Raw genomic sequence first — 27,452 nt, 5'->3', positions numbered from 1 at the left:
CATGCCCATGAAGAAGATTGTGAAAGATCCATCTCAGTTTGAAGGCCAACCTTATGTGTGGTAACCTAAAATTCGGAGGATGGGATGTCAGCCACGATTGAATAAATAAGGAATACTACAGCAAGAATTTGCATAGGATGTGGGATTCTTGCCCAAACATTAAGCACGCCCCACTGATCTACCTCTGGCGACCATATAGTAACCCATAATTGAGCAGTCTGCTGGATCCAAGCCATGGTTTTCTCAGTATCTCATCCCAAGCGACCATTTATGGGCAGTTTTTTTTTTCTCATTCCAAGCAGTTACTTAGGAGTTTCTTTGTTGAACTCGGAGAAATTATGAAGAAAATGGAGAGACTGGAGCAACGGAGGGAGGGAGGGCTGCCATGCACACCCATGCCCGAATGCTCCCTTGCTTCTTTTTTTATGATACTTGTTTACCTTTTATAGCATTGAAACAGGAAAGACTACGCATAACTACGACCTCTGCAGCTATGCCATACAAGCATCTTCATTCTTGTTTGATCAACTTTGTACAGATGAAGTGATTCAAGCCTAATATGAATGATCACACATCTACCGCATTACCATTTTAACAGACGACTAAAAAAAAAAAGGAAAACGATGACGAAAATATGAACCTGTTCGCTCATGTATTAGCTATTTTCACAAGTACATTAGGATAACACACTGGCAGCAACAGCATTCACACATGACTAGCAATGGCTAAGTATCCATGCTACCTGTCAGGGGCACATCTTACTTACCACCTTCTTCAGGTCCTTTAAGGAATGATGGTTCTGCATCACCACTGCCATGTCCAGCAGCAGTGCTTCCTGTGCCATTGCCGGTACTGGCTTCCAGGGCCGCCGCCTCTGCATCTTGCTCGCCTCCACGCCCATCAGCTGAACTACCGGAAGCACCGCCACGTGCAAGCTCACCTAAGCCCGGAGTTGATGTCGGCCCGCCGCTGCCACTGGGAGTCACCTCGGCATGATGCATGGCATGAATACCATTATTGGCGCCAGGTCTCATGCCCATCTGACCTTGGATGGAATACGGATGTTGGTGATGCAAGGGATGTTGTTGTTGCTGCTGCTGCTCCTGCATCTGTTGTGGGTTAAACTGCGAAGGAACCTTCTGAGCAAAAACGGGAGGCTGGGGCCCCACCTGCGGATGCTGCATGAAATGCCCTCCCTGTTGCATCACAGCATGCGGAGGCATCTGCCAATGTCGACAGCCATCAGAAAAATGTTTCAAGATAGCAGTCAACTAGCTTAACCCATCTGAGAGTGTCGAAACCAACCTGAGGTGGCACTGTGGGCACTTGTGGTTGTGCATCCGCAATGGCTGCCAGATACATCAGATTTTGTTGAAGCTTGACTTGAAAGCTGAATGATAAACAACCCCAACCATCACGTGAGTGTTTTGATAAGTGACAACAGAGAATTTATTTCATTCCCAGAATTCTTAGAAGGCAGTAAGACCTTTTCCTCCATATATGGAAAGATGCAAGCCCTTATCATGGGAACTCAACAATATGATATGAGAGTGCATGCTTCAGTGTCTTCTTGGTTTGTGCATGGTGGAATGCAAAGTACTTGGGATAATTGCCACACAAACCCAGCTGAGGAGAGAAATTTAATTTTAATTGCAGTGAACTCAAAACCCAATATACATTTAGCAGTGTTTCAAATGAATTTGACACAGCCAATTAAAAACAAAAAAGAAGTAGAAGGAATTTGAGGCATTCAACTCAAAAGCACACGTATAGGGAAGGGGCAACTTCCCTGGTGTCAAACCTTTAGGCCTGATTCTCTATTCTTGTTTTTTAACCTTTCTTATTGTCTTTAACTTATTTTGATGTCTTTAAAAGCAAAGGAGAAAACTGTGGAAGGAAATATTGTCTCTTGAACTTAACTTATTTACTTAAGGCTATATAGATTATGCATTTTTGTAACTCCATCCCTCCATTGACCTCCAAGGTTTCACCAGCAAGAGGAAAGGTTCACCCAAAGGTTCTCACCGACACAAAGCAAGCTGCAACCAACAGTAGTAACTGCACTTCAAATGTCATTTTTATTCTTCTTCTTCTTCTTCTTTGGGAAGGGCAATCTTGTTCCATTGTTTTTTTCATTTTCTTTTTCTTGATTCCTCAATTTTAATGTTATATGCTTTGTAGCTTTTACTAATATCATTTTCCTTTTTAAGACTCTTTCTTCATTCAATTTCTCTCTGTTCTCTCCATAAACTTCTACTAGTGAGCTTATTGAGGTCTTGCTCATGTTTTTCAATTTGACATCAGAAGATCCTTGCATCCGTTCTTTTCTATCCTCTTGCTCAACTCAATTCTTTTCATTGGAATTTTAAGAATTTGATGCTGAACCATTGAATCATTGATCAGGGCCCACCATTATCAATCAAGGTACACTAGACACCCCATTGCTGACCAATTAGAACCTAGGCCAAAGATCCCATCTTATTGCACTGTGGAGCCCACAAATCCAATCAGATGACCAACACATGTGACCTGATTGGGATGTGGAGAGTGGGGACCATAGGTCCAGTCAAAAGTCTTTAAAGAGCTTTACATATCAATGGGCTTCAACATTTTCGACTCCATTTGAAAATCATATAGCCATGTATCCTGAACGGTTGTAGAAGCTCCATCCGGAGATTTAGGATATTTAACCACTTGTTTCAGTGTTGTCTATTTTATTCAATTTTATTGCAACTCTGAGACAATTTAGTCAATTCTGTGGGCCAATAGGCATCAAAGCCTGGGAGACTTTTTTCTTTTTTTGTGTGTGTGTGTTTAGAAGGCTACATATAGCCAATATATACAAGAATTATGGGGATGCCATGATATTTTCAATTGAATAAATATTATTATTTTTATTTATTTCCTGCATCAGGATGTGCACACCCTAAAAGAGTAATTCTTACAGACCTTTGGTGCAACTCCTAAAGGTTGGCTTAACTCCACATATTTATCATTATTATATCCATTTTCCTGCTGCAATTGAGAATCTTACCAAGTTTTCTGGATCTAAAAGGAAAGGAATTCAAGCTGAAATTGGTACATATAACCATCCTGATTGCTAATCAATTCATATCCAATAGTTCCATCACTTTTATTCTCATTTGGATTTTGACATTGGTCCTTTTTCTTTAAAAATTAAAAATATAAAATAAATCAATGCTGAAACAACTGAGAGCCATGGAGCTGTCTCCCCCAATTCATAGACTGCACGTTTGACCTTCATATCTCTTTCCAAACAAAATAACCATTCCAGCAAGATGGAATTGAAATGGAGACTATCAAATATAGGTCTCAAGAAGTCCCTTGTTCTGAAGCTTTTGGCTAGCATCACAACCATCTACATTTTCAATTAGTTATACCAAATGCATGCACCAACTTAAAAGAAATGGCCGCCTCCAAACACCCATCAGAATATAACCTTACCAATTTCCCGAAAAACTGTCCTCTAATGGCAAAACCTCCTTCACTTGGACTCTATATTGAGCTCCCTCAGCCCACAGCATCACATCGTCATCAATAGTATCCTTCCCAAACAGGATTTTCAGTCTAACATCACAAAATGAATGCCCTCCCGAATCTTATTTCTATATCTTTCATAGCATCTTCTCAAGTTCCAAGATGATTAGCTATAGCTCTTCAGGCTTTAGTTAGCTGTAGGCCTTTGAACTTCAGCTCCTTTTTAAATAAAATTTAGTTCTCTCTCAGAAAAAAAAAGACCTAGAATCAAAGTTTTGAATAATGTTATCAGGAAGCGTATTAGCCAGGCCAAAAAATGATACGGAAACAATATCGATATCACCGATAATATCCCTGATAACCGGAAATGTGGGGAAACATGGGAAAATTGGTGGAATTTTCAGCGAAACTTCAGGAGATGTTAAAATGTACATATTTGCATATTTAAAATTTTAAAAAATAATTTTATTTTTTTATAAATAAATAAATAAAAAAAAGCAAAAAGAATGCATACATAACAAGTTTCCATTTGATGGGTCCTTAAAAGAATGTTTTGTTGTAAGAAATCAAACCAACCATCCCATCCGGCCTATTTTACCATCCAAACATTGCAAACTATCAACAACACATGATATTTCACCAAGAAATCATCAACAATTAGAAAGGAAACGAACGATTGTGGTCTCGATATCGCGCATGTCGTGATATCGATAATATCGAGATATTATTAATATTATCAATGACAAATTGAACACTACATACAACTCTATACCAATGGAAAAAAAAAATTTTGAAATAATTTTTTTTTCTAATAAACAAAATTTTGATGATATCAATATGTTGGCGATATTATTGAAATATCGTTGATACACTTACGATACAAGCATTACCTAGAATTTACATATTCGAAAATATTGGTGAAGCATTGGCGATATTGATGCATTGGCAATACAAGCGACACCTTGAATTTACATAGTTGAAAATATTGGTGATTACAATAGCGATATTAATACGTTGGAGATTCTTAGCAATACATTGCTAATACCTGGAATATTGGTGATTACAATAGCGATATTAATACGTTGGAGATTCTTAGCAATACATTGCTAATACCTGAAATTTCTGATACTACCAGCGTTATCAGTATCGTTGAGCTAGAGATAAAGATAATATCAGAGATATTTCATAATATCGGAGATAATTCAAACATTGGGTGTATTGGACCTATAGCAAATATAAGTTCACGCCGGGCAAATTTTTTTCCTTTTTCACACAAAAGGATCTTGAAAGAACTATTGAGAAATACCAAAAAAAAAAAAAAAAAACCCATAATTTATCATTTCTTTTCACATGTATTTAATGGTGACTTAGACTATTCTTTGACAAGCATGTTGTTTATCATATTGGCCTACTGAAAGTCAACCAAATAGGCCCAAATCGAACACAAATCAATCATGATTTGGTGGAATGAGGTCATTACATTAAAATAAAACAAAAAGAAAATGGAATTTAAAAAATAAGAAAAAAAAAAAGTGATTGTTTGCCCATTCTTCCATTATTTCCCAAAATAGTCCATTCCATTTTATTTGTCCAGTCCCACTCAAATCTTGTATTTTGATCCTCAAAGTCAAGTGTTTTAAATATCAATGATATCAGCCGATATATCCGACGATATATCTTGTATCTCACCTATGCGAAACGAAATACATAAGTATTGGGTTATATCACACATGTTCGATCCGGTGAGCATTTTTTTTATTCAATCATTTTTTTTCTATAAATTATATTAAATCAATGTCAAATTGTTATAAATCCATGATTTTTCATGTTTTGCATGAAAAATCATGGATTGGGAGCTTCAATTTCGAGATTTGGAGGAGAAGGACCGAGTTACAGAAAATTGAAAAAAACAAAATCATAATTTCTCAATTTCTCGCAAATCGGTTGCAATATTTGTGTCCAAACATAAAATCAAACATGTATGTAACCTTTAGTGGTTCTTCTTTTGCCTTTGAATGTATTGCTTGTGTTTCCAAATGTCTTCTCACATTTATAAATTATATGAATATACTTGCGTCAATTCAATTAAACAACGCATAGATTAGGACCTCATACAAAGAAAACCTATCATCTGCCCTTGTTTTTGTAATGTTTTGATTTGTCAATGTGTATTGATGTCTTTTTTAATAATCACTAAAATTTCATCGAAAAATTTGACCAATTTTCAATTTTTCCTCATGTTTCCAATAACAACGTTACATTACGCGAAACAACCGATATATCTCATGCGATAACCGATACGCATCCATATCCCAAGGGTGCAATACGTAACGCGATACCGATATTTCGAACACTGCATAAAGTAGGCCTAGACCTAGTCTAAAATTAGTTTCTAAGCTTCCTCCTTTTTTGAAATGAAAAAAGAAGTGGAAAACAAAGAGAAGAAATTAAAAAATAATAATAATAATAATAATAATAAATCTTTTATTGTATCAGCCATACCGGCACCGATACAGGCTGCACCAGCCTATAACAGCCGATATGGCACTTTTTTTGTGGTGACTGGTTTACAAATGATACAGATATGATACAGTATATCATAATTGTTTTATTAAAACCTTGCCTGTGACCAATCCATTCCAAGAACCCAAGGATAGATGTGTGGACATCCAACAAATTCATCTCCCCCTTTCAGGATTCTTTAGGCCTGTACCTCTAAAGCCAAACAAAGAACAACTCACCCACTCCTCATTCCTCAAGTGATTTGGACGATTTTCAGCAGGTCTCCAGAGTCATAGGTTAATTGCAGAGTTAATGATCCTCCAAAAGATCCTTACTAACAACAACCCTCTTAACACATTGTAATACTCTTTTCTTTTTCCCTTTTTTTCAGTTCGTAATACTCTTTTCTTAAAGAGATCCAATGAAATATATTATAAAGCCATTGGGTATGCTATTCTTTAGGGGATGAATAATCCCTTCCCGATGGCACAGTGAAGCTAAAGCATATGCAAAGAGACAAGGACCTAGTTGCAGGATCCTTCTAAGTGCACCTCCCGCTTTGAATCCCCACTTCAGACTCTCACTCTTGGCTCCTGCTTCCTACCTATTTATACTTGTTTACATTTTTGGAAGGGATACTTCACCACTCCTGCACCTGAATTTGTTGTCACTTCGCTTCATACCTTGCGCAACTATAAACAAGGTTGTCATGGGTTTTGAATACAGGTTTGTCTTCCAAATTAGCAATCCTTAAGCAACTCTACTGTAAGCAAACTTTTGGTGGAAATATATAATATGTTCACTTGTAATGCTGTTTTTAGGGGTCAGTAAGCCATTTCCAGGCAAAAGACAACTGCTTGCTAATAATATGCACCTCCTTCGGATGCAACAAGTATGAACTGGTTTATGAATCAAATCTCTGCCAACTACACCAACTTTACCAATGCTAGCTAGCATAATGTGCCAGTAAAACCTCCACCCTTTTTTTTTCTTTTTTCTTTTTCGCCCCATGGGCATTTTCCAACAGCTTCAATTAAGCAGTCATAAACTTGATAGCATCCCCTTTCAAATGTAATACTCTTAAACAATTGAATTTTGGCTATGGAGCATATGAGGGTTGCACAAAGGCGGCATGTGCTCAATGCCAAGGAAGGTGTTGTTGGAACTTGAAATGTGATCTATAATGAGCAATCTCCACAAACCAATAGAAAAAGCCTGCCTACTAATGTGAAAGTGTCATACCTCAACATAGAGAAAAACCTTGTGAAATCAGAGCTACAATTCTCAGTAAGTCCACAACTCTAGGTTTCAGATTTCTTGAATAAATTATGTACCTCCCAATAGTTCACATCAAATGAATAACCAAGCTTTCAAGACAAAACAACCTAGAAATGGTGATTATTTGATAATAACTAAAACCCATAGAAAAGGAGATCTTTATACTGCCCAATACTTTTTTATTTTTTTTGGAGAGAGAACTATTTTATTAAAAGTCCGCAAGAAGCAAGCAGAATAAAAGATACAAACAAAGCTCAAACAAGAAAATCAGCCGAAAGCTCCTTCACCAATCTAATGACTTCATCAGTCTCCATGTGAATATTCCGAAAACATCTATTCCTAGCCCCCCAAATAGCCCAAAACACGGCCATAATGAGCAATTTCCAAGTAGCTTTCCCTGATCTCCCCGGACCTCTGCCGTGCCAAGCCCAAAGAAGATCCTCTACTGTTGAAGGCATCACCCAATCAGTTCAAAACAAAGATAAGAAATGGCCCCACGCCTTCCCGATAAAGGGGCAATGAATGAATAGATGATCAATCGACTCCTCATTGCCCATACACAACAAACATATGTTGGAGAGAATCATGGCTCTTCTCTGAAGGTTATCTATAATAAGGATTCTTTTGTGGCACACCAACCACAGAAAAACTACAACTCTAGGGAGAGCCTCATAGAACCCGTGGTGAAATAGATGAATGGCGGGGCAACATCTTGGCTCCAAAAACAACTCAAAGAGTGACTTAACAGAAAACTTCCCAGAAGGATGACTTGCCCAACTAATCAAATCCTCCTAATTGCCCAGCTTAGCATTTCTAAGGATATTGAGAAGGCCGACAAAGAAACTGACCTCATCCTCCGATAAATTCCTGCGGCAAGGGGGAGCCCACACCACCAAGCCTCCAATAAGAGAAAAACAGACCACTACATAGACAAAGCGATTTGGAGCAAGGCGAGCCAATCTCGGAAACAGAACTTGGAAAGAAACTTCTCCCAATACATAAAATATACAATACACGATAATAATAATAATAATAATAATAATAATAACAACAACAACGATAATAATAATAACAATAACAATAACAATAACAATATTGTTCCTGGTAATGATAACAACAACAACAATAATTGACCAAACCTGAAGGAATGCTTTGATGTCATGTTAACCTTTGGAAGCCAATCTGAGTAGCATGCTGTATGTGCATGTAATGATGCTACAAGCAATACATTATGATGCTACAGGCAATACAGTATCTTTCCTACCACATCCAAAAACAACATATTGTTTGTTTTAATCCATATTGTGTTGCAAGATGTTTTCATCCATGCCCAGTGGAAAACAATGGCCAAATGGCAACAAATAGGATATCCATATCAACCAAGAAAGCAAAAGAGGTAGACATGATGAAAGAATAAAAATGTGGGAGCATTGTTTTGTATAAGTTACATACCACAGATCAAAATTAGATCAATAAATTACACATACACGCTGGTAGATGTACCGATATCCACCTAATAATTTAGATTCAATTGGACAGTGATTTATGGACCCTGCCTTTCAAGAATCAGTTTGTTGAATCTGTATGATTGCCTGCAAAAGTCACGCAATTAACCCAAACTTGAGCTTACCCGCTCTCAGATTACCAGAAGGTCAGTGGTGGTGTTTTAAGACATTAACACCCCTGACAACATAACACTTCATTGATTTGAACCTACAGTCCTATTCCAACTTATTGATAGAAAAGGATGGTTTCCAAATGCACAGCATCCTAACTCGATGTCATGCTCTAGAAAAAGAAAAACTTTTCCTATTCAATTGCCTAGGAACAGATGAACAGATGCAACCAGGCCCACCAATACCAAAGCATAACATCACAGGAAAAAGGGTGAGTGAATTTGGGGTGGGGGTCAGCTGTTTGGAACATTAGAACCTGCTGGCACTGTGCCTATGGTATTGTAATGTGAACCAACTCCCCATGATGAATTTTCCGGACAGTTCTGATTAAACATGTGATGATCATGGAGAAAGATTCAATGAAGGAGATCCCGGATTTCTTTGTTACGTTTGATCCAAACATTTTTTAAAAGTACTTGATGTCTGCCTATGTTTACTTCAATTAGCATGAGATGAGAAAGGTCCAATTTGTAAAAATCAAGTTAAGGAGGCAAGCTCATATCTGCATTGAAGAACGTCTTAATCAACTCAATCAACCCCCTATAATTGGGAGGAAGATAAATGAAAATTAAAGCTTTTGTTGTTTTTCCAGAGATGAGACTTTGTTGTGGTTCTTCAATCTTCGGTGATGAGACTCCACTGAAACTCTTTCAATGAGCCCTCATCACACATTTCATTCTTCTTCATTGTTTGGACTGATCATTAGTTACAAACAGGGGTAAAGGAGACTATTTCCACTATTTTGATTAGGCTTTGCATCCATCCGTGGTTTCAAGCATTTTGAAGACAACGAAGGTTCAGAGGTTCCATTTAGATTAGCATGTGAGAAGCATTGCTAGAATATTGATACAGGATAATTAACCACTTGCACTAAAAGCTCGAACTGATAGAGCATGGCAAATTACTCCCTTTATCGCATAACCCAGGCCCCACATCCCATGGGTTAGGACCGCCGCCAAAACCCCCCTCATGGGCCCCACATTACATAGGTAACACCTCACACGAGCCACCCGCCTCACACAGGCCGCCCACCCCAAGTATGCCCCTGCATCCCACAGGCCACCCCACTTGAGCCCTGCATGAAAATGCTCATCCATTAATCACCCCTGATGAGGAGTCTTAAACACGAAACCTCCCGCTCTGATACCACTTTGATGCTGGACAATTAACCACTTGCTCTAAAAGCTCAAACGATAGAGCATGGCAAATTAATCACTTTATCTCATAGCCCAGGCGTCACATTCCATGGGTTAGGACCTTGGTCGAACCCCCCTTCGTGGCCCCACATCACATGGGTAGCACCTCACACGAGCAACCCGCATCACACGGGCAGCCCACCCCAAGTGTGCCCCTACATCCCACGGGCCATCCCACTCAAGCCCAATGTGAAAATGCCCCTGCATTATATATTCTGTTTTTTATGTCTATACTCACAACAGTTGCTGAAATTTTAGTTTTTCCGCAGCTTTCCTGCATCAAGAACAAGAGATCACTATCTCAATTGCACATTCAAGAGAACAGTTCATTAAATTGCTTTGCTACAGAACCAAGTTCAAGCACTAATTCAAACGTCAGGAATGAAATGCCCAATGTCAACAATATTGTTACTTATATAGCACGATACAAACAGAACAACATCCCCTGAATCAAAGGCAGCAACACCAAGAACAAAAGGAGAACAGCAGGCATCAATGGAAAAGTTTAAAATGCTGTATAAGCAGATAGAAACACACAAGAACTAAGCCAAAAATGAAGACATGTCTGATAAATGGTAAAGGGCAAGACCGACATACCCATTTGACAATATGCATTCATGCAGAGTAACTGGTCAATCAATCACTTACTGGGCACACTCTGCCAGCTTTCCAAGGTTTTGGTTATCCAGAATCGCAAGAATCAGCTTCTTGTTTTCATCAAGGTACTGCATGGAAAGAAAACATATATTGAGCTTAGGCAATCGAACATATCACTCTCAATCCCAATTTCAATGAATGGTCCAAACAGCAATCAAACAGAACCCCATAAAAGGCAAGTTGAGAAACTAGGATAATCTGCACAAAGTAATAAACATATTAGAGTAGACATAGATTCTAACAAAAAGACTACCACATTTTGGATTCTAGACAAAGTTAAAAAAAAAAAAAAAAATCATGCACACACACACATATTCTTTAAATACCAAACCCAATCACAGCACGTCAGACAGAAAGCATGAATTTACTACCTTTCTTTATTTAACATGCCAGCAAGTATTGCTAAGAGAAGGGAGAAAATCCAGAGGAATTTTTTGTGGGAAGGTAGAAAGGAGAGAAGTTTCATCATCATCATAATCACCATCACCACCACCACCACCACCACCACCTAAGCCTTATCCCAATTAATTGGGGCCAGCTACATGAATCTTGTTCTGCCACTCCACTCTATCAACTGCCATGTGAAATCAGGAGAAGAAGATATCGAACGAGGAGATATTTGTGCACTCTCCCTCTCCTAGATATTTGTGCACTCTCCCCCTCCTTAATCTTGTATTTTAAAGAATTTATTACAAACAAGAGAAGTCGTACAAGAGGAGACAAACAGGATTAGATCCCCTAGTCCTAATTCAATGAAAAAATGGTACTCCACATACGTACACAAATTTGTGTACACTGCATGTGTACACTAATCCGTATACTCTTAACAGGCCAGAACTTCTGTTAGACCATAGGTCATCAAGACTTTTCTTACTACCTCCATCCACGTCCTTTTGGGCCTTCCCCTTGCCCTTTTAGAACTTTCAACTTGTATCAACTCACTCTTAACCAACGGGGTTCTTGTTTGCTCAATCACACTCCTAAAGTTCCATCGTCCAATGTTTTTCATATCATTATCGCGTAATGTATCACACCCATGGGATACAGATACATATCAGTTATCACATGGGATATATCAGCTGTATAGTGGGGTTTTTTTTTTTTTTGAAGAATGAAATGGGTTGTATCACACTGAGGTCAGTGGCAGGCTCTGTGAGTTTCAACACTAGGTCATGGGTTCGAGTACCCATTGTAGTGTGTGTGGGTGTGAGTGAGTGAGTGTGTAAAAAAATAAAATTAAAAGAGAGAGAGAGAGAGAGAGAGAGAGAGAGAGAGAGAAATGGGTTGTATCATGTAATGTATTATTGTTGTTGGGGTCTCAATGCATGGCTCATGGTAGCCGCTTTGCACTTCAACATTGAAGTTTTGGGTTCAAGTGCCTTGGGGGGGGGGGGACGTGTTCCATATAACCGTTTGAACTTTAGGCTATATTTCTTGAAAAGTGCACGCTTTCAAAATATTTAAAGCAAACCACCTAAGTTTTATGTCGTTAGACATCTAGATGCCTGGGGGGTGGGGGTGGGGGTGGGCCTAAGTTTTCTGCCATCAGACATTTGGACGCCTGACGTATTAGGCCTTCAACAGTATTAAAGAAGAAGGCAAAACTACCCTTAGTCTAAAAGGTAATCTGGCAGTGTCCAGGGGTCTGAGTGAGAAATCCACCCCGTCCATATGTTTTGCCAACTTATTTTATGGCATGAGACCAACAATGAGGCAGATCCAAAGCTCAAGTGGGCCACACAAAAGAAAACAATGGATATTGTACACCCACCATTGAAACGTTCGTGGGCCACAAAAGCTTTAGATCAAGCTAATATTTTTTTTCTTTCGATTCATCCAAATAAGAATTACCTTGTGAACGGTTGGGCCACTATGAACAGTTTGGATTGCATATAAACATCACGGTAGAACCAAGAAAAGTTTGAACGGTAGGCAGCCCCTTTCCACTGTTTCCAGTTGTGTGGGCCACTTGCGTTTTGGATCTGCCTGATTTTTGGTCTCATGTCTTAACTTGAGCTGCTAAAACGGATGGATGGGATGTATTTCTCAATAACATCACAGTGGGCCCCACCTACGGTAGGTGCAGATCATTCAAATGTCAAGTCAGCCTGTAATTGTAGCACAGAATGGGTAGTGGATTAGGTGCAGTACCGGCCTCACCAAGACAGTTTGGCCCTTACCATGTGGCCCACCTTGATGTACGTGTTGTATATCCACGTCGTCCATCCATTTTTGCATATCATTTTAGCGCATGGTCCCAAAATGAAGCAGATCCGAATCTCAAGTGGACCAAAACACAGGAAACAGTGGAGATTGACCATTAAAAACTTCCTGTGGACTACAAAAAAATGGGATCAACCTGATATTTGTTTTTTCCCTTCATCTAGGTCTATGTGACCTTATCAAGATTGCAAACATACATTACAGTGGGCCTTAGGGAGTTTTTAATGGTTGGCGTTCAATCACCACTGTTTCCAATGGTGTTACCCTCATATTTGAATTTGCTTATTTTTGGGGTTCATATTCTAAAATGAGCTACAAAAACAGACGGATGGCATGGATATACAATACATACATCCAGGTGGGCCTACTTTCAGGGTCGCACCATGTTGGGTGAAGCCAGGATCGAACCTAATATGCTCCCCAGACAGAGATGGGATGTCATTGTCGAGGGTCGGAAGCTAGGTGGGGTCCACCATGGTGTTTGTGAAAAATTCACATCGTCCATCGATTTTCCATATTATTTTACATGACCCCAAAAATGAGGCAGACCTAAAGCTCAAGTGGACCACGAGACAAACAAGTGGAGATTGTACGCCCACCATTCAAACATCCGTGGGATTACAGAAGCTTTGGATCAGCCTAATATTTTTGTTCTTTCGGTTCATCCCAGTGGGAATGACCTTATGAACGATTGTGTCACTTTATGAATGGTTTGGATTGCATATAAAAATCACTGGGGAGCCCAAAAAGGTTGGAATGGTGGGCAGCCTCTTTCCATGGTTTCCAGTCGTGTGACCCACTTGAGCATCGGATCCACCTAATTTTCGGTCTCGTGTCTTACATGAGCTACCAAAACGGATGGGCAAAGTGGATTTCTCATAAACATCATGGTGGGCCCCACCTATGGTGGGGTCAATCATGGTCAGGCCTCAAACATCAAATGGTGACATGAGTTGTCAATTTGGGGTCAGAAGCTAAGTGGGACCCGCCACGGTGTTTCGAAAAATCCACGTCATCCATTCATTTTGCCAGACCATTTTAGGGCATGGCCCTAAAAATAAGGTAGATCCAATGCTCAAGTGGACCACACCAGGCAGATCCATTTTAAGGTCCAGAGATTGCCTACCATTGAAATCTTCGTGAGGCCCACCTTCATTTCAGATCTGCCTCATTTTTGGGCACATGGCCTAAAATGAGATGGTAAAATGAATGGACAGCGTCAATCACACACATGCATAAAGGTGGGCCCCATCCAATCTTCCGCGCACCCACACCCTTCCAATGGGGTATAACCGTAAAACCAAAAGGGTGTAGGGGCAAACCCAAGATTTAGACACCTTAAGGGTGCATTTTTGTCATTAAGCGTTGGTCAAGGTCAAACAAGCAATTTTTTCTCCATATTTGCAAAGGTGAGGAGTTTTGCTTTAAATATTTTGAAAGCATGCGTTTTTCCGGAAATAGCATAAAAGTCAAGTGGTTATATGTAGTGTTTTAAATATCGACGATATTGGCCGATATATCCCACGATATATCTTGTATCTTACCTGTGCGATACGAAACGCGTAGATAGTGCCGATATATCCCACATATTCAATCCAATGAACATTTTCGATTTCCGATCCATTTTTGTTGTAAATCATGTTAAATCAGTGTCAAATGGTTATAAATCTATGATTATTCATGTTTTCCATGAAAAATCATGGATTTGAAGCTTCGATTTCGAGATTTAGAGAGATGGGCCAAGTTGCAGAAAATTGAAAAAATCAAAATTTCTTAATTTCTCGCAAATCTATTGCAATCTTTGTATCCAAACAAAAAATCAAACATGTATGTAACTTGATCTAGTGATTCTTGTTTTTCTTTTGAATGTATTGTTTGTGTTTCCATACATGTCTTCTTACGTTTATAAGTTATATTAATAGACTTTGAGTATACTTGCATCAGTTCAGTTGGACAACGCATACATTAGGACCCCATAAAAAGGAAACTCCTATTATGTGCACTTTTTTTTATAATGTTTTGATTTCTGAGTGTGTATTGATGTCTTTTTCAACAATCCCTGAAGTTTCATTAAAAAATTAGACCAATTTCCCAATGTTCCAATGTTTCCCAACAACGGCGATATATTACGCGATACAACCAATATATCCCATGCGATAACCGATATGTATCTGTATCCCAAGGGTGCGATACATTATGCAATGACGATATTTAAAACATTGGTTATATGTATTAAAAAAAAAGTATTGTTAACATTTGAAGACATGGGAAAACATTGGGAAATTGGTCAAATTTTTAAATGAAAATTACACACCTAGAAATCAAAATATCACAAAAACTAGTGCACATAATATTTTTCCTTGGTATAGGGTCGTAATCCATGCACTATCTAACTAAACCGATGCAAGTATATTCAAAGTTAATTCATATAATTTACAAATGTAAGAAGACATGTATGGAAACACAAGCAATACATTCAAAAGCAAAAGAAGAAGAAAATAAAAAATATACTTATGAATGATGTGTATGGTTGTGACTTAGACCCACACATCAAGGTATTCCATAATGATAACGGTGGCCGTAACAGCCACCAACATTACCTTTATGATACAGGCTATAATAGCCATTACAGTCTCTTTTTTTATCGGAAAAAAAAAAAAAGCTGAAAAACCTGTATCGACTCAATAATGGGTCGTTACAGCCAATATTGTCAAATCGCATAAGTCATCAACCTCGGTTTATCGCTTATGCATCACATAATCACTAGAGTATGCCATGGCTATGCGATTATACCAGCGCATGCTATAGTATGCCATCGCGTATGCGATCGAAGCCAATGTATGCGATTTTGCGATCGCATGATTGCATAAGCGTTTATGCGATCACACATGAAACACTGGTTACGGCCTTTACGAGGGGTGTAATAGACCATTACGAGGCTTGGAGCGGTCGTTGCAGGTCATGTTTTTCCGTAACGGCCATTACAACCTTGCAATGTGTAACGGTTGCCACCGTTACCTTTACGTAACAACCGTTACTGCCCCATAATGGTCATTATGGCACACCATGCCACATAAAGCTGCGTATACATTAGGAGTGGAATTTTGAAAAAAAAAAAACTCTAAAAAGGAGGCCAATTGACTGCTGATCAAAGTGGAATTTTGAAAAAAATTAATATTTTTAATTATTTTTAATATTAAAAGATCCTCGAAAATTTCGCAAATTACCAAGAATCACTAGATTAGGTTACATATATGTTTGATTTTGTGTTTGCACAGTAATATTGCAACCGATTAGGGAGAAATTAGGAAATTTTTTATTTTTCCCCAATTTTCTAGAAATCGGCCCCTCCCTCAAATCTCAAAATCAAAAGCTCCAAATCCATGATTTTCCATACATAACATGAAGAATCATGGATTTCTAACCATTTGACATTGATTTCACATTATTTTACAACAAAAGAAAGGATCGAAACTAAAAAATGCTCACCCAATCGAAAACGGCCCCAAATCAACTTGGATCTTGATTCCGGCTCAAAATTTGTGTTTTTCTTCAAATGGGATTCAAGAGAAAATGTCAAAATTCATAATAGATCTAGTTAGAAGTATAGAGGAATTAAAAGAGAGAGGGATTTAGAATGGAATTTTTTTGAATTTTCTAAAGAAAGCCATGGACTTCCCACATTTCTATACGATACCAGTTGATATCGACTGACATCATCAATATCGAGAATTTTATAAAAGGGATGGGCGGGCACGATATTTCATGATATTATGCGATATCTTCTGCGACACGAAGAATTTTAAATACTGCATTTGGGTTTTGTATGACCCTGGTGAGATACATAATATGTTGTGGGATATATTGCCCGATATCGTCGATATTGAAAGCATTGCCATAGTTATCATCATCATCTTAAGCCTTATCCCAATTATTTGGGGTCGGCTATATGAATCATGTTCCACCATTCCACTCTATTAAGGCCAGACCTTCAATTAGATCATAGGTCATCAAGTCTTTTCTTGCTACCTCCATTTATGTCATTTTAGGCCTTCCCCTTGCTCTTTTAGAGCCTTCAACTTGTTTCAACTCACTCCTTGCACATGACCAAACCATCTAAGTCTACTTTCCCTCATCTTATTACATATTGGTGTTACTCCTAAAATCCCTCAAATGCATTCATTTCTAATTATGTCCTTCTTCGTCTTACTATTTATCCATCTCAATATCCCCATTTTAGCCACATTCATCATATCTTTAATTGCCCAACATTATGTCCCCAAAATCCCATAGTCTGGCTCATAAGTTTAATCCCATGATAGTGTAGCTTTGTCTCCTTTATTGTTATAACTACTAAATAAGTATCACATTATTATCTTTCAAAAAGAAAAAAGGTATCACATTAATTTTCCTCCATTCGTCTGGCATTTTCTCTGATCTTACAATATTTTTTAATAACTTTATCAACAAAACAAACCGAGTATCTCCCATACACTTCCAAACCTTTATCAGTAATACCATCAAGTCCGAGATCCTTTCCTATTTTCATCTTTCTCATTGTTGCTTTCACTTCAAATATCCTAATGCTACAAAAGTATCTATCATCTCCGATGTAATTTGAGTTTATGGTTCCTTCTATCCCTATGCTCTCAAAGTGATTGTCATTTCACAAGTTTTGAAAATAGCTTCTCCACCTTTCCTTGATCTCATTGTCTTTTACTAGTACCCTCTAGTTATCGCTCTTAATACATCTAACATGAAGAACTCAGTATAGGAAGTAGAAGAGAAACTATAGAAGGATGGAGGCAAAAGGTGGTTAGGGCAAAGGTTGTGTTATTTTACTACACAACACTCACAAGATTAATATATAAACACATATACTACTCGAGTAGAGTATACAAAGCATATAAACACACTCTAAAATACATATATTCTTAATAATCCCCCTTACGTAGGAGCATAGATGTCAATCATGCCCAACTTGTCAACCAAACAACACAAGGTGTCTCAACTAAGAGATTTAGTAAACGTATCAATTAGCTACTCCCCCAAACGAATGAATGGAGTTTAAATTTCTTTAACAACAACCTTTTCACAGATAAAGTGACGATCTATCTTAATATGTTTAATTTGCCCATGAAACACAATATTGTAAGCAATATGAATGGCAACTTACTTGTCACAGTACAAAGGAATGAGACTAAAAGAAGGAAAACCAAGTTCACATAACGACATGCAATGAGTTCACACATCGCATATGTCGTGGCCCTATACTCAGCCTCTACAATGGACCGAGCAACCATTTACTACTTTATTACTCTTCCAGGTGGCCAAATTGCCACCCACAAAGGTGCAACAGCCATATGTAAACTGTCAATCATGATAACTACCATCATAGTCGACATCAAAGTAACCAGAGAGTTGAAGATGACCATTTCGCTAAAATTGTAAGCCTCAACTAGGAGCCAACTTCAGATAATAGAGGATGTGATACCCGGCAGAAAGATGGGTTTTATGAGGAGCATGCATAAATTAGCTAACGATGCCCACCACAAATGACAGGTCGAGTTGTGTAATGGTCAAATAAATGAGACATCCAACTAAGCGACGATACATGTCAGGATCATATAAAAGGTCTCCATCATCGAGACCATGTTTCTCAACAACATCCATATGAGTCGACACCTAAGCGTGCCGGTCTCGAATAAGAGATCGAGAGCATATTTTTGTTGTGATAGAACAATTCCAGACTTGGATCTAGCAACCTTAATACCAAGTAAGTAGCAAAGTGTACCCCAATCTTTGATTGTAAATCATATGTGAAGAAAGGATTTGAGGGCAGTAATGCCCACAACATCATCACCAGCTAAGACAATATCATTTAAATGGACTAATAACACTATAATCCTATTAGTGTGGTGACAAATGAAGAGAGAGGTCCGAATGGCTACGAATAAAGCAGAAGTCTAACAACTCACTACTAAACTTGTCGAACTAGGCCCGAGGTAACTACTTAGGGCCATAAATAACCTTCTTGGGACAACAAATCCGATGTGAGCCATTGGTCGAGGAAAAACCTGATGGCTAATCCATATAAACTTTACCGAGAAGATCACCATGTAGGAAAGCATTCTTCAGATCCAACTGGAACAGTAACCAAGATAGATTTGCAGCTAAAGAGATAACTGCACGAACTAAATTAAGTTTAGGCACAGGAGAGAAGGTCTTGAAGTAGTCCACACCATAGGTTTGAGTATAGCCCTAGCCAACTAATCAAGCCTTGTACCGGTCAATTGATCCATCTAGAAAGTACTTAATAGTATAGACTAAGTGGCACCCAACTATCTTGCACTTGGGGAAGGGAACTAGCTCCCATGTATCATTTTGCTCAAAAGCTTGCATTTCTTCCCTCATAGCTTGCCTCCAATCAGAACTATTAAAAGCCTCCTTGAGATTGCGAAATAGAAGGATAAGACTGAGGTAGCAAAAGACCTAAAAGGTAGTGACAAGCACTGAAAGGAAACATACTGATGAATACGATGGCAAGTACATGATCAAATAAGCTTGCGTAAAGCAATAGGGAGATCATCAAAAGATGGGGAGAGAGTACCCGAATCTCCATCAGAAGTAGATGAAAAGGCCGATTGGTGGGGATTTTCTTCCTTCGCTAATACACACGTAGTGGCTTCAAAGGTTCAGAAGGATGGGAGTCTTCATCAAGAGAGGAAATAGGAAGAGCTAAAGGTTGATTTAACAAAGACTTCCCCCGATTAGTCAGGTGATTATGTAGCGAACACCCTTTTGGTGCAAAGTAGGGAACATCTTCAAAAAATGTGAAATCCGCTGACACATACTTTTACGAGTCAGAAAGTCGTATCATTCATAGCCCTTCTAGGATCATGAATATCTCAGAAAAACACATTTTTCGGATCGAGGACTCAACTTATCATTATGGCCATCAAGTTTATGAACAAAATATGTAGACCCCAATGTTGTCAAAATCCTACGATTTACGAATTGAGTTGAATCTTAAGCAAAACGATTTGAATCCTTTTTTATATGAATCCTACGATTTACGATTTGAATCATACTTGTTACTTCTATTTTAAGCTTCACTTAGCTTTCATTTTATGTTTCTAAATTGATGGGGGCTTTAAGAATCATTTAGAAAAAAACCTTTCAAAAAAGAAAAAAGAATCGTTTAGAAAAGGTAAGTTATTTTATTTTGTTCTTTATAAGAGATTAAATGATATATATTTTCTTCAATGTTAAATCGCAGAGCTTTTTTTTAATGATTTCTTACTTCTTAACTAGTCGAAACACCAAATTGATGTATGACTTATCTAGAATGATATTATGGATGTTTACAATCATGCTGACTTGTATTGTGGAACAATAGTTAGAAATCAAAATATCTTTTTTCGTCATTATACATAATCAAATGCTGCTTTTCCAATGAGATTATAAATTCAAGAAAGGTAACAAGAATATAAATTATTAAAGGATCCTTGTATGAGTTTTAAGGAAAACTTCTTGAAAGACAAAATAAAAAAAAATAAAAAAAATAAAAAGAAGGAAAGATAAGAATCATTTAATTTTTTAAGTAATACCATGTCATGATAGTGTTAAAGTATTAAATTTTTTCTGATTTATACGATACGATAACAATTTTAACAACATTGGTATACCCAAAGGCTTTAGGAGATAGGGGAAAGGCTTTATCACGAGGACATAAAATTGCAATAGTAGATTTATTTAGTAGAATTCTAAGTGGAATTCGATTAATGAGAAAGTCGACACTAAGTAAAGCATCATCCAAATGAGTTTCAAAACATTCATACCAAGGACAAAGGTGCATGTAACTTCAAGAATGTGATGATTCTTTCTCTCTGCAACACCATTTTGTTGAGGAATTCGATATAGAATAACATGATTCTGCAAAAAGGTCAAGAAGGTTTTCGACATATATTCACCCTCGTTGTCAGAGCAAAAAACTTCAATGGGGCATTGGAATTAAGTAGCAATTTTATTGTAAACAACCTAGAACATATCAAAAACTTCATGTTTGAATTTCATAAGGTAAATCCATGTCATGCGCGAATGATCATCAATGAAAGACCTGAAGTATTTATAACTAAAAACATAATCAATCGGTTCAAGGCCCAAACATCAAAGTGAATTAATTCAAAGGTCTAGACTTCCTCTCAGTCGAACTGGGAAGATACACAATTCTATGATGCTTAGAGAATTCACAAATATCACAACATAATGATTTAATGGCAATAATAGAAGGAAAAACAAGTTTTAGTCTTGAGAAAGATGAATGCCTAAAAGGCAATGCCGTCTAGATACAGACTCCCTATCTAATGACAAAGCACCATAGGACTGGTAGGGGTATCATCAAGGAAGTAAATCCTGCCAAGTTCACCGCCCCACCAATCATCTACTTTGTCCAGAGATCCTAAAAGACATTATAGGAAGGAAGAATGTTATGAAACATTATAATGATTTAGCGAGGGAACTAACCAACAATGGATTCAATGGAAAAAGACCATGAAGGACAGAAGATAACTGCATGTTAAGAGAATGGGTGATGGGCCCAATCCCAGAGATGAAAGATTAGTTACCATCGGCAAATGTAACAAACTATACTGACTAATAAGTTTATAAGATTGAAAAGCATGAAGCTTACTAGTCATATGAGATGTAGCTCCAGAGTCGATGACTTAGGAGGGAGAGGAGGAGGACATATGGAGTGAGGTACCGACTAGGCTAAGCTATCACAAGAAGAAGAGTTCAGTTCACGAGAATGGCGGTGCATCAATGCATCCTATGCTTCTCGAGAGATGGTAATTGAGTCACCTGAAGCAGCCATCCCATGAGGCAATGCTGAAGGAACTTAAAGATTCTTCTCAAAATCAAGTGAGATATGACACCAACCATATAAGCTCCAGCCCAAAAAGGGCGCCCAACGATATCGCAACATCAATCAAGGATATGAAGAATGCTACCACAATGAGTACAAGTGCGAGGAGATCCATCACAACCACATCCACCAAAAACATGATTACCACGACCGCTCTATCAAGAGCTCAACCCCTAGCTCGACTACCATAGCCAAGAGCACAACTAGTACTTGAAACACTCCAACTTGAAGCCTCAGAACTAGAACCAGAAGAAGGACGCTCACCAGCTATGAATGTAGATCTATCAGTAGCAACAGGAGCAACAAAAGACGGGACAGTCACTCTCTGAACAAGAGCATAAACAACTGGCGGAGAGGGGAAGGGCTCCATAGTTATGATCTGACCAGGAACACTAATATTTTGAATTGAGTCCAAAGAGAAACTACATGATCCAAGTCTCTTCACATTATTGCTGAATGAATTCATAATCTTGAGTACAATGAGATGGGAGTGGATAGTACATATCCAGTTCATCCCACATAACACGTAAGATAGTGAAATACTCTTTCAAGCTTCTAAATTCTTGTTGAAACGTATGTATATTCGAAATCAACTTAAACACCCTAGATATGTTGCAATCTTCAGAATACATGTCTTGGATAATATCCCACCCATATCTTCTTACCGGACATTAAAAACATAACATAATGGCTAATGGTACTCTCCATAATGTTTAGAAGCCAAGCCATAACCCTGATAATTTTCCTTGTTCCAGATTTTTTTTTTTTTTTTTTTTGAAAGATAACTTGTTCCAGGTTTTAAATCCTTCATTTGTCGAATTTGGAGGATCATCCAAGATATAAGAAAGTCACCCTCCCAAAAAGAGCTTGACGGATTGAACCCATTGCAAGTAATTGTTCCCATTCAACTTAACGGCTGTAATTAGCAGGGTGTGGCAATCAAAAGGCCCCATAAGAGCTCCAATAGTGAGCTTATCTCCATATTAGGTCAAAAGAGAAAGCAAAGAATGGCCAAGTATATATAAAGACATAAAAATTACCCAAACCACACCAAAATGGCGGATACACCCAATTTTCAGTGTATAGCAAAAGGCCCACACAATTTAAAAATCAGAAATTCCACATAACAAACCCAAAAAATTCAGGGAAAAAGTTAGAAACATGCCCAAAAGGATGTTGGACAATAGCCCTCCATGAAACTAATTGCGTTCACACGAAAAATGGGGGGAAACGGCTGAACCACGACACCAATCTCCCCAAAAACCAAGGAAAATCCAATCTCTATGTAAAAAGAAGAAGAAAAAAACTCCTAGGGGTAATCAATAATGGTCAAACCGACCAACCCTACGCTGACATTCCCTAGAAAAATCCATCTGATTCAAAGAAATCTTAGAAAAACTAGAAATGGGCCATTGTCGAAAAATACCTTGGGACTTCGAAACTCACCTTAAACTTGCTCAAAAAAATATCCACAAAAATCACCAAAAACCTTCTAATATCACTATCTACAAAACGATAGCCTTCATTTGCTACATAGTTGTACAGATAGCACAAATGCTGACATCAGCCGTAAGGTAGCTGACTTCAATAAAATGCGGCAGCTAGGAACAAAATAGCAAGATGAATCCTTGCTCAAATATCAAGTTGAAGTAGATTTGAGAAGAAAATTGTAGGGGAAGTAGAAGAGAGTGTCCAAAGAGAGAGAAGGAAAAAAGGTGGCTAGGGAAAAGGTTGTGTTATTTTACTACACAACCCTCGTAACATTAATAATTTAATATATAAACAGATATAGTACTCCATCGGAGTATTCAAAGCATTTACACACACTCTCTGAAAATACCTATATGCTCAATGCTTAGTGCTCTCTCACTCTCATTTTTCCAAGTTCGAAAATATCTTTCTCACCTTCTCTTGTAAAGATCTCACATTTACAATCAATTGCCACTTTCTCAGCAATCTTTTATGCATTTCAATACTGTTCAAAATTTCCATTATTTATAGTCCCTCGCGCTTTTAAACATGAAAGTTTCTCATCAATAGCTTTTTGTACATCCTCATTCCACTACCAAGTTTCCTTGTATGAGAGGTTTTCCCCTCTAAATACTCCTAAAACATCTTTTGCCATTTTCCTAACACACTCAACCATCTCATTTCCTAATTATAGGAGCGACAAGTTTCACCCTATCAAATGGGAGGAAGTCCAAACGCGAAAGAGGGAAGGAGCTCTTTGGTTGGGCAAGTTAAGGGAAGAGAATTGGTCCCTCGGAAAATGTTGGTGGAGGTTTTGGGACAAGCAAGTGGCCCTGTGGAGAGAAGTGATGTGTCGAAGATGCCGGAGGTCAGGGGATGAGGGATGGTTCCCAAGGCAGATATCTAGAAACGATAGGTCAAATGTGCGGACAGTTGTTGACTTGGTCAGTAGGAGATCCACCTCCATGGGTTGATAAATTCCATCTAAAATTCAATTGTTCGAGGCAAGGACAGGTCTTTGTGGGTAGAGAAAATGGCAACTTGTTTCAAAAAGATGAGTGGCTTGGGGAGTTTGCGCTGGAAATTTCTTATTGCTCCATATTCTCCTTATTCTTGAATAAAGAGGCAATGGTGGATGAGTGTCATGAAGTTTTGGGGGTTGCATTTTGTGGGAAGTGTATCGTAGACATAGTTTGAATGAGGTCAAATGAGGGATTTTGCTGCCATATAGGGCCCCGCCATGAAGTTAACATCGTCCTTTCAGGTGAAGATATGAAGTTTTAGGCAAGGGGAACCTTCTCTTCCAAACTGATTATATCCGAGTTATGCGACATTGGTAGCTACAGTCACCTGTGTGCCAATGTCTGGAAAGTCCCCATTTGTGTCAGTTGCTCCAGCAAACAAAATCCTGTGGATAATTTAAAGAAGCAGAGCGTGGTGATTCCAAATATGTGCTTTACGTGTAGGAAAGCTTCGGAAAGATGGAACAATTATCCTAGTATTGCATGGCAGCACAGGCAGTTTGGGATTACTTTTAGCAGTTGTTTAGAGTTCTGTGGGCTGTTGGAAGATCTGTTTTTAATGTTATTGCAGGCCAGTCTGTAGGTCCTACCTATGCGTGTGGATATCCTATGAGAAAGCTGTTCCCTTTTGCCATCCTGCTGAGGGTTCTGGAGAGAAAGGAATGCTAGTTTCTTTGAGGGAAGAGCGTCTACTTCCGATCACCTTATTTGGTCGTTTGCTTCCTCAACCATTGAATGGGTGTTGGTGCTCCCTGATTTCCATGGAATCTCTTTTCTGATGAGGGATTGGGAGATCTGGGTAAGCTTTGTTTGGTTGCCTCACTATGGGTTCTTTGGCTTGCATCTCTTGTCTATGTTAGTGTTGTCAGCTTATCGAGCAAGGCAGGGTGATGAGAGGGTCATCCTTCGCCTTCATCCTCATTTCTGTATGTTCATTTGGTGCATAATGAATTTGTCATCTATTAAGAAACAACAAAACCGGTGCATGTGAGTGTTGATATTATTAGCAAAATAGTATAATACAAAAGAAATACTTTGATACTCACAAAGAGGGTGATGGATGCTACGCAGACAGTTAAATTACTGAGAAATTGCATATGTTGCACAGAAATAAATCAAAATAGACCGTCCAAACTATAGGCACCAGTTGAACCAAAACCTAGTTTTATTTGGTTGTCTAATAATTAGATTGCTGGACATTTATTGGGTGGTCAAAAATGAAAAATATCCAATGGTCTTATTTCAAAAACAAGTGTCCACGAATCCAAGGTTAGGATTGTACAAACAATAATGATTTTCAGACTGTGACTTAGGGCAAGTTGGTTGCACAATTTAGTCAACTTAATTTGCATTAATATGTTTCACGTGTACCATTTCAAGTGCCTGTGTATCATGTGTCATATGAAGCTAGAGTATCATATAACTCCTCACAATACAAATAGAATAACTCCTCATCTTTATATAAACGAACAATGTTGTGAAAAAACAAAACTATTCGAGCTTAGAAAATAAACTGGCTGCATGGCAACTAAAAAGCACCTATTTTCTTGAGGTGTTAAACTGTTTTCTAATTATAAAGTTAAAAGAATTCCTAATTCAAGAATCCAAAATCGCAATGAGAAAATGCGAAGCAGTAGTATGAAAAGCTTAGATTAGAAATAACAATACCTTTTGAATTTGTTCGGTTGTGATGTTGGCATTGGGGAACGGAGGAGGGATCATGGGCATCATCTGCGGTGGCTGCTGCATCTCCCTCCTTCCTCTCTCTCTCTCTCTCTCTCTCTCTCTCTCTCTCTCTCTCTCTCTCTCTCTCTCTCTCTCTCTCTCTTTCTGCTCCTTGTGATTCTACTAGGAAAACCCTAGGGTCGTTTGGATTCTTGTAAGTTCTGTAAGTGGGAAGTGACTTGCAGGTAAGTCACTTAGGGGCCGTTTGGATGCCTGTAACTTGTGTAAAATGTAAGAAAGGTACAGGTGACTTTCTTACAGTTTGTGTTTGGGGGAGAAATGTTACAGGTAACAAAGTCTCAACCTGTAACTTTCTATCAGGTAAGATTGCAAGAAATGTAACAGAGGAATTAGGTGTTTTTCAAGTCACAGGTTACTTTGTTACAGGCAACGGCTATCCATTTCGAATTTGGGAGAGGGTGGTGGAAACGCAGCTGCATTGAAAGTGCACCTACCTGCTCTGACCCAACGTCTCCTTCTCCCTCGCTCAGCGTCTCCTTCCCTCTCTCTCTCTCTCTCTCTCAGCGTCTCCTTCCCTCTCTCTGCTCTGGCAAGGGAAGCCCTAACCCTTACTGATTTTCTTTTTTAATTTTTCCTCTCCTTCATTTTTTTTATTTCGCGTGAGTGCGGAACGGGGCTGCTTGGCAGGGCGGTTTCGGATGCCTAATTGTAGGGCCCACAGTGTTGTACTTTCCTTACATCCACACCGTCCATCCGCATTGAAAGCTCATTTTAGAATATGATCCAAAAAATGAAGTTGATCCAAATCTCAAGTGGGCCACACTACAAGAAACAATCTTAACTAAATTCCTACTGTTAAAAACATCACGGATCCACTGAAATATTTAATTTCCGGAAGCCTAGTGAGTAACTCACTACGCTAGTAAACTCTACTAAGTCCACCATGATTCATGTATTTTATCCCCTCTGTCCATCCTTTTTCCCACATAATTTTAGGGATTGAGCCCAAAAATGAAGCATTTATAATTTTCAAATGGACCACACCACAGAAACAGTTGACTTTTTATTTTCCGTCCATCCATGTTTGTATAATCTTATAAACAGGTTGGATGACAAATAATCATTACTGTGGGGCCTAGAAAGGTTTCATAGTTGGAAATCATTATCCCAATTGTCCGAGGTATGATCTACTTCATCTTTGTATATGCTTCAATTTTGGGCTTAACCCCTTAAATTAGATGGAAAAACGGATGGATGGCGTGGATAGACCACATACATTCAAGGCGGGCCTAACTGAGCTTACTCACTACGATAAGAG

General features: G+C 38.4%; 1 protein-coding gene across 14 annotated transcripts; it reads right to left on the bottom strand.

The window, feature by feature from the left end:
• Positions 1–486: 486 nt before the first annotated feature.
• Positions 487–26,798, bottom strand: LOC131248609 (GRF1-interacting factor 2-like). 14 transcript variants are annotated; one of them, XM_058248964.1, is made up of 7 exons: positions 26,629–26,795; positions 26,298–26,334; positions 26,117–26,218; positions 20,872–20,965; positions 10,799–10,875; positions 1,306–1,390; positions 487–1,223 (listed from the first exon to the last, which is right to left on the bottom strand). In XM_058248964.1, exons 3-7 carry the CDS (start codon positions 26,146–26,148, stop codon positions 759–761), a joined length of 753 nt encoding a protein of 250 aa, XP_058104947.1. In that variant the 5' UTR covers positions 26,149–26,218; positions 26,298–26,334; positions 26,629–26,795; the 3' UTR covers positions 487–758. The 14 variants fall into 14 exon arrangements, with proteins under 14 accessions (XP_058104947.1, XP_058104948.1, XP_058104949.1 ...); XM_058248965.1 differs by having other exon boundaries at positions 26,117–26,228; positions 26,277–26,307; XM_058248966.1 differs by having other exon boundaries at positions 26,117–26,224; positions 26,277–26,307.
• Positions 26,799–27,452: the final 654 nt, after the last annotated feature.

This window comes from Magnolia sinica, chromosome 6 (genome assembly GCF_029962835.1).
Source record: "Magnolia sinica isolate HGM2019 chromosome 6, MsV1, whole genome shotgun sequence".
In the NCBI taxonomy this organism is placed as follows: domain Eukaryota; kingdom Viridiplantae; phylum Streptophyta; class Magnoliopsida; order Magnoliales; family Magnoliaceae; genus Magnolia; species Magnolia sinica.
This window is presented reverse-complemented; position numbering and strand designations above follow the sequence as displayed.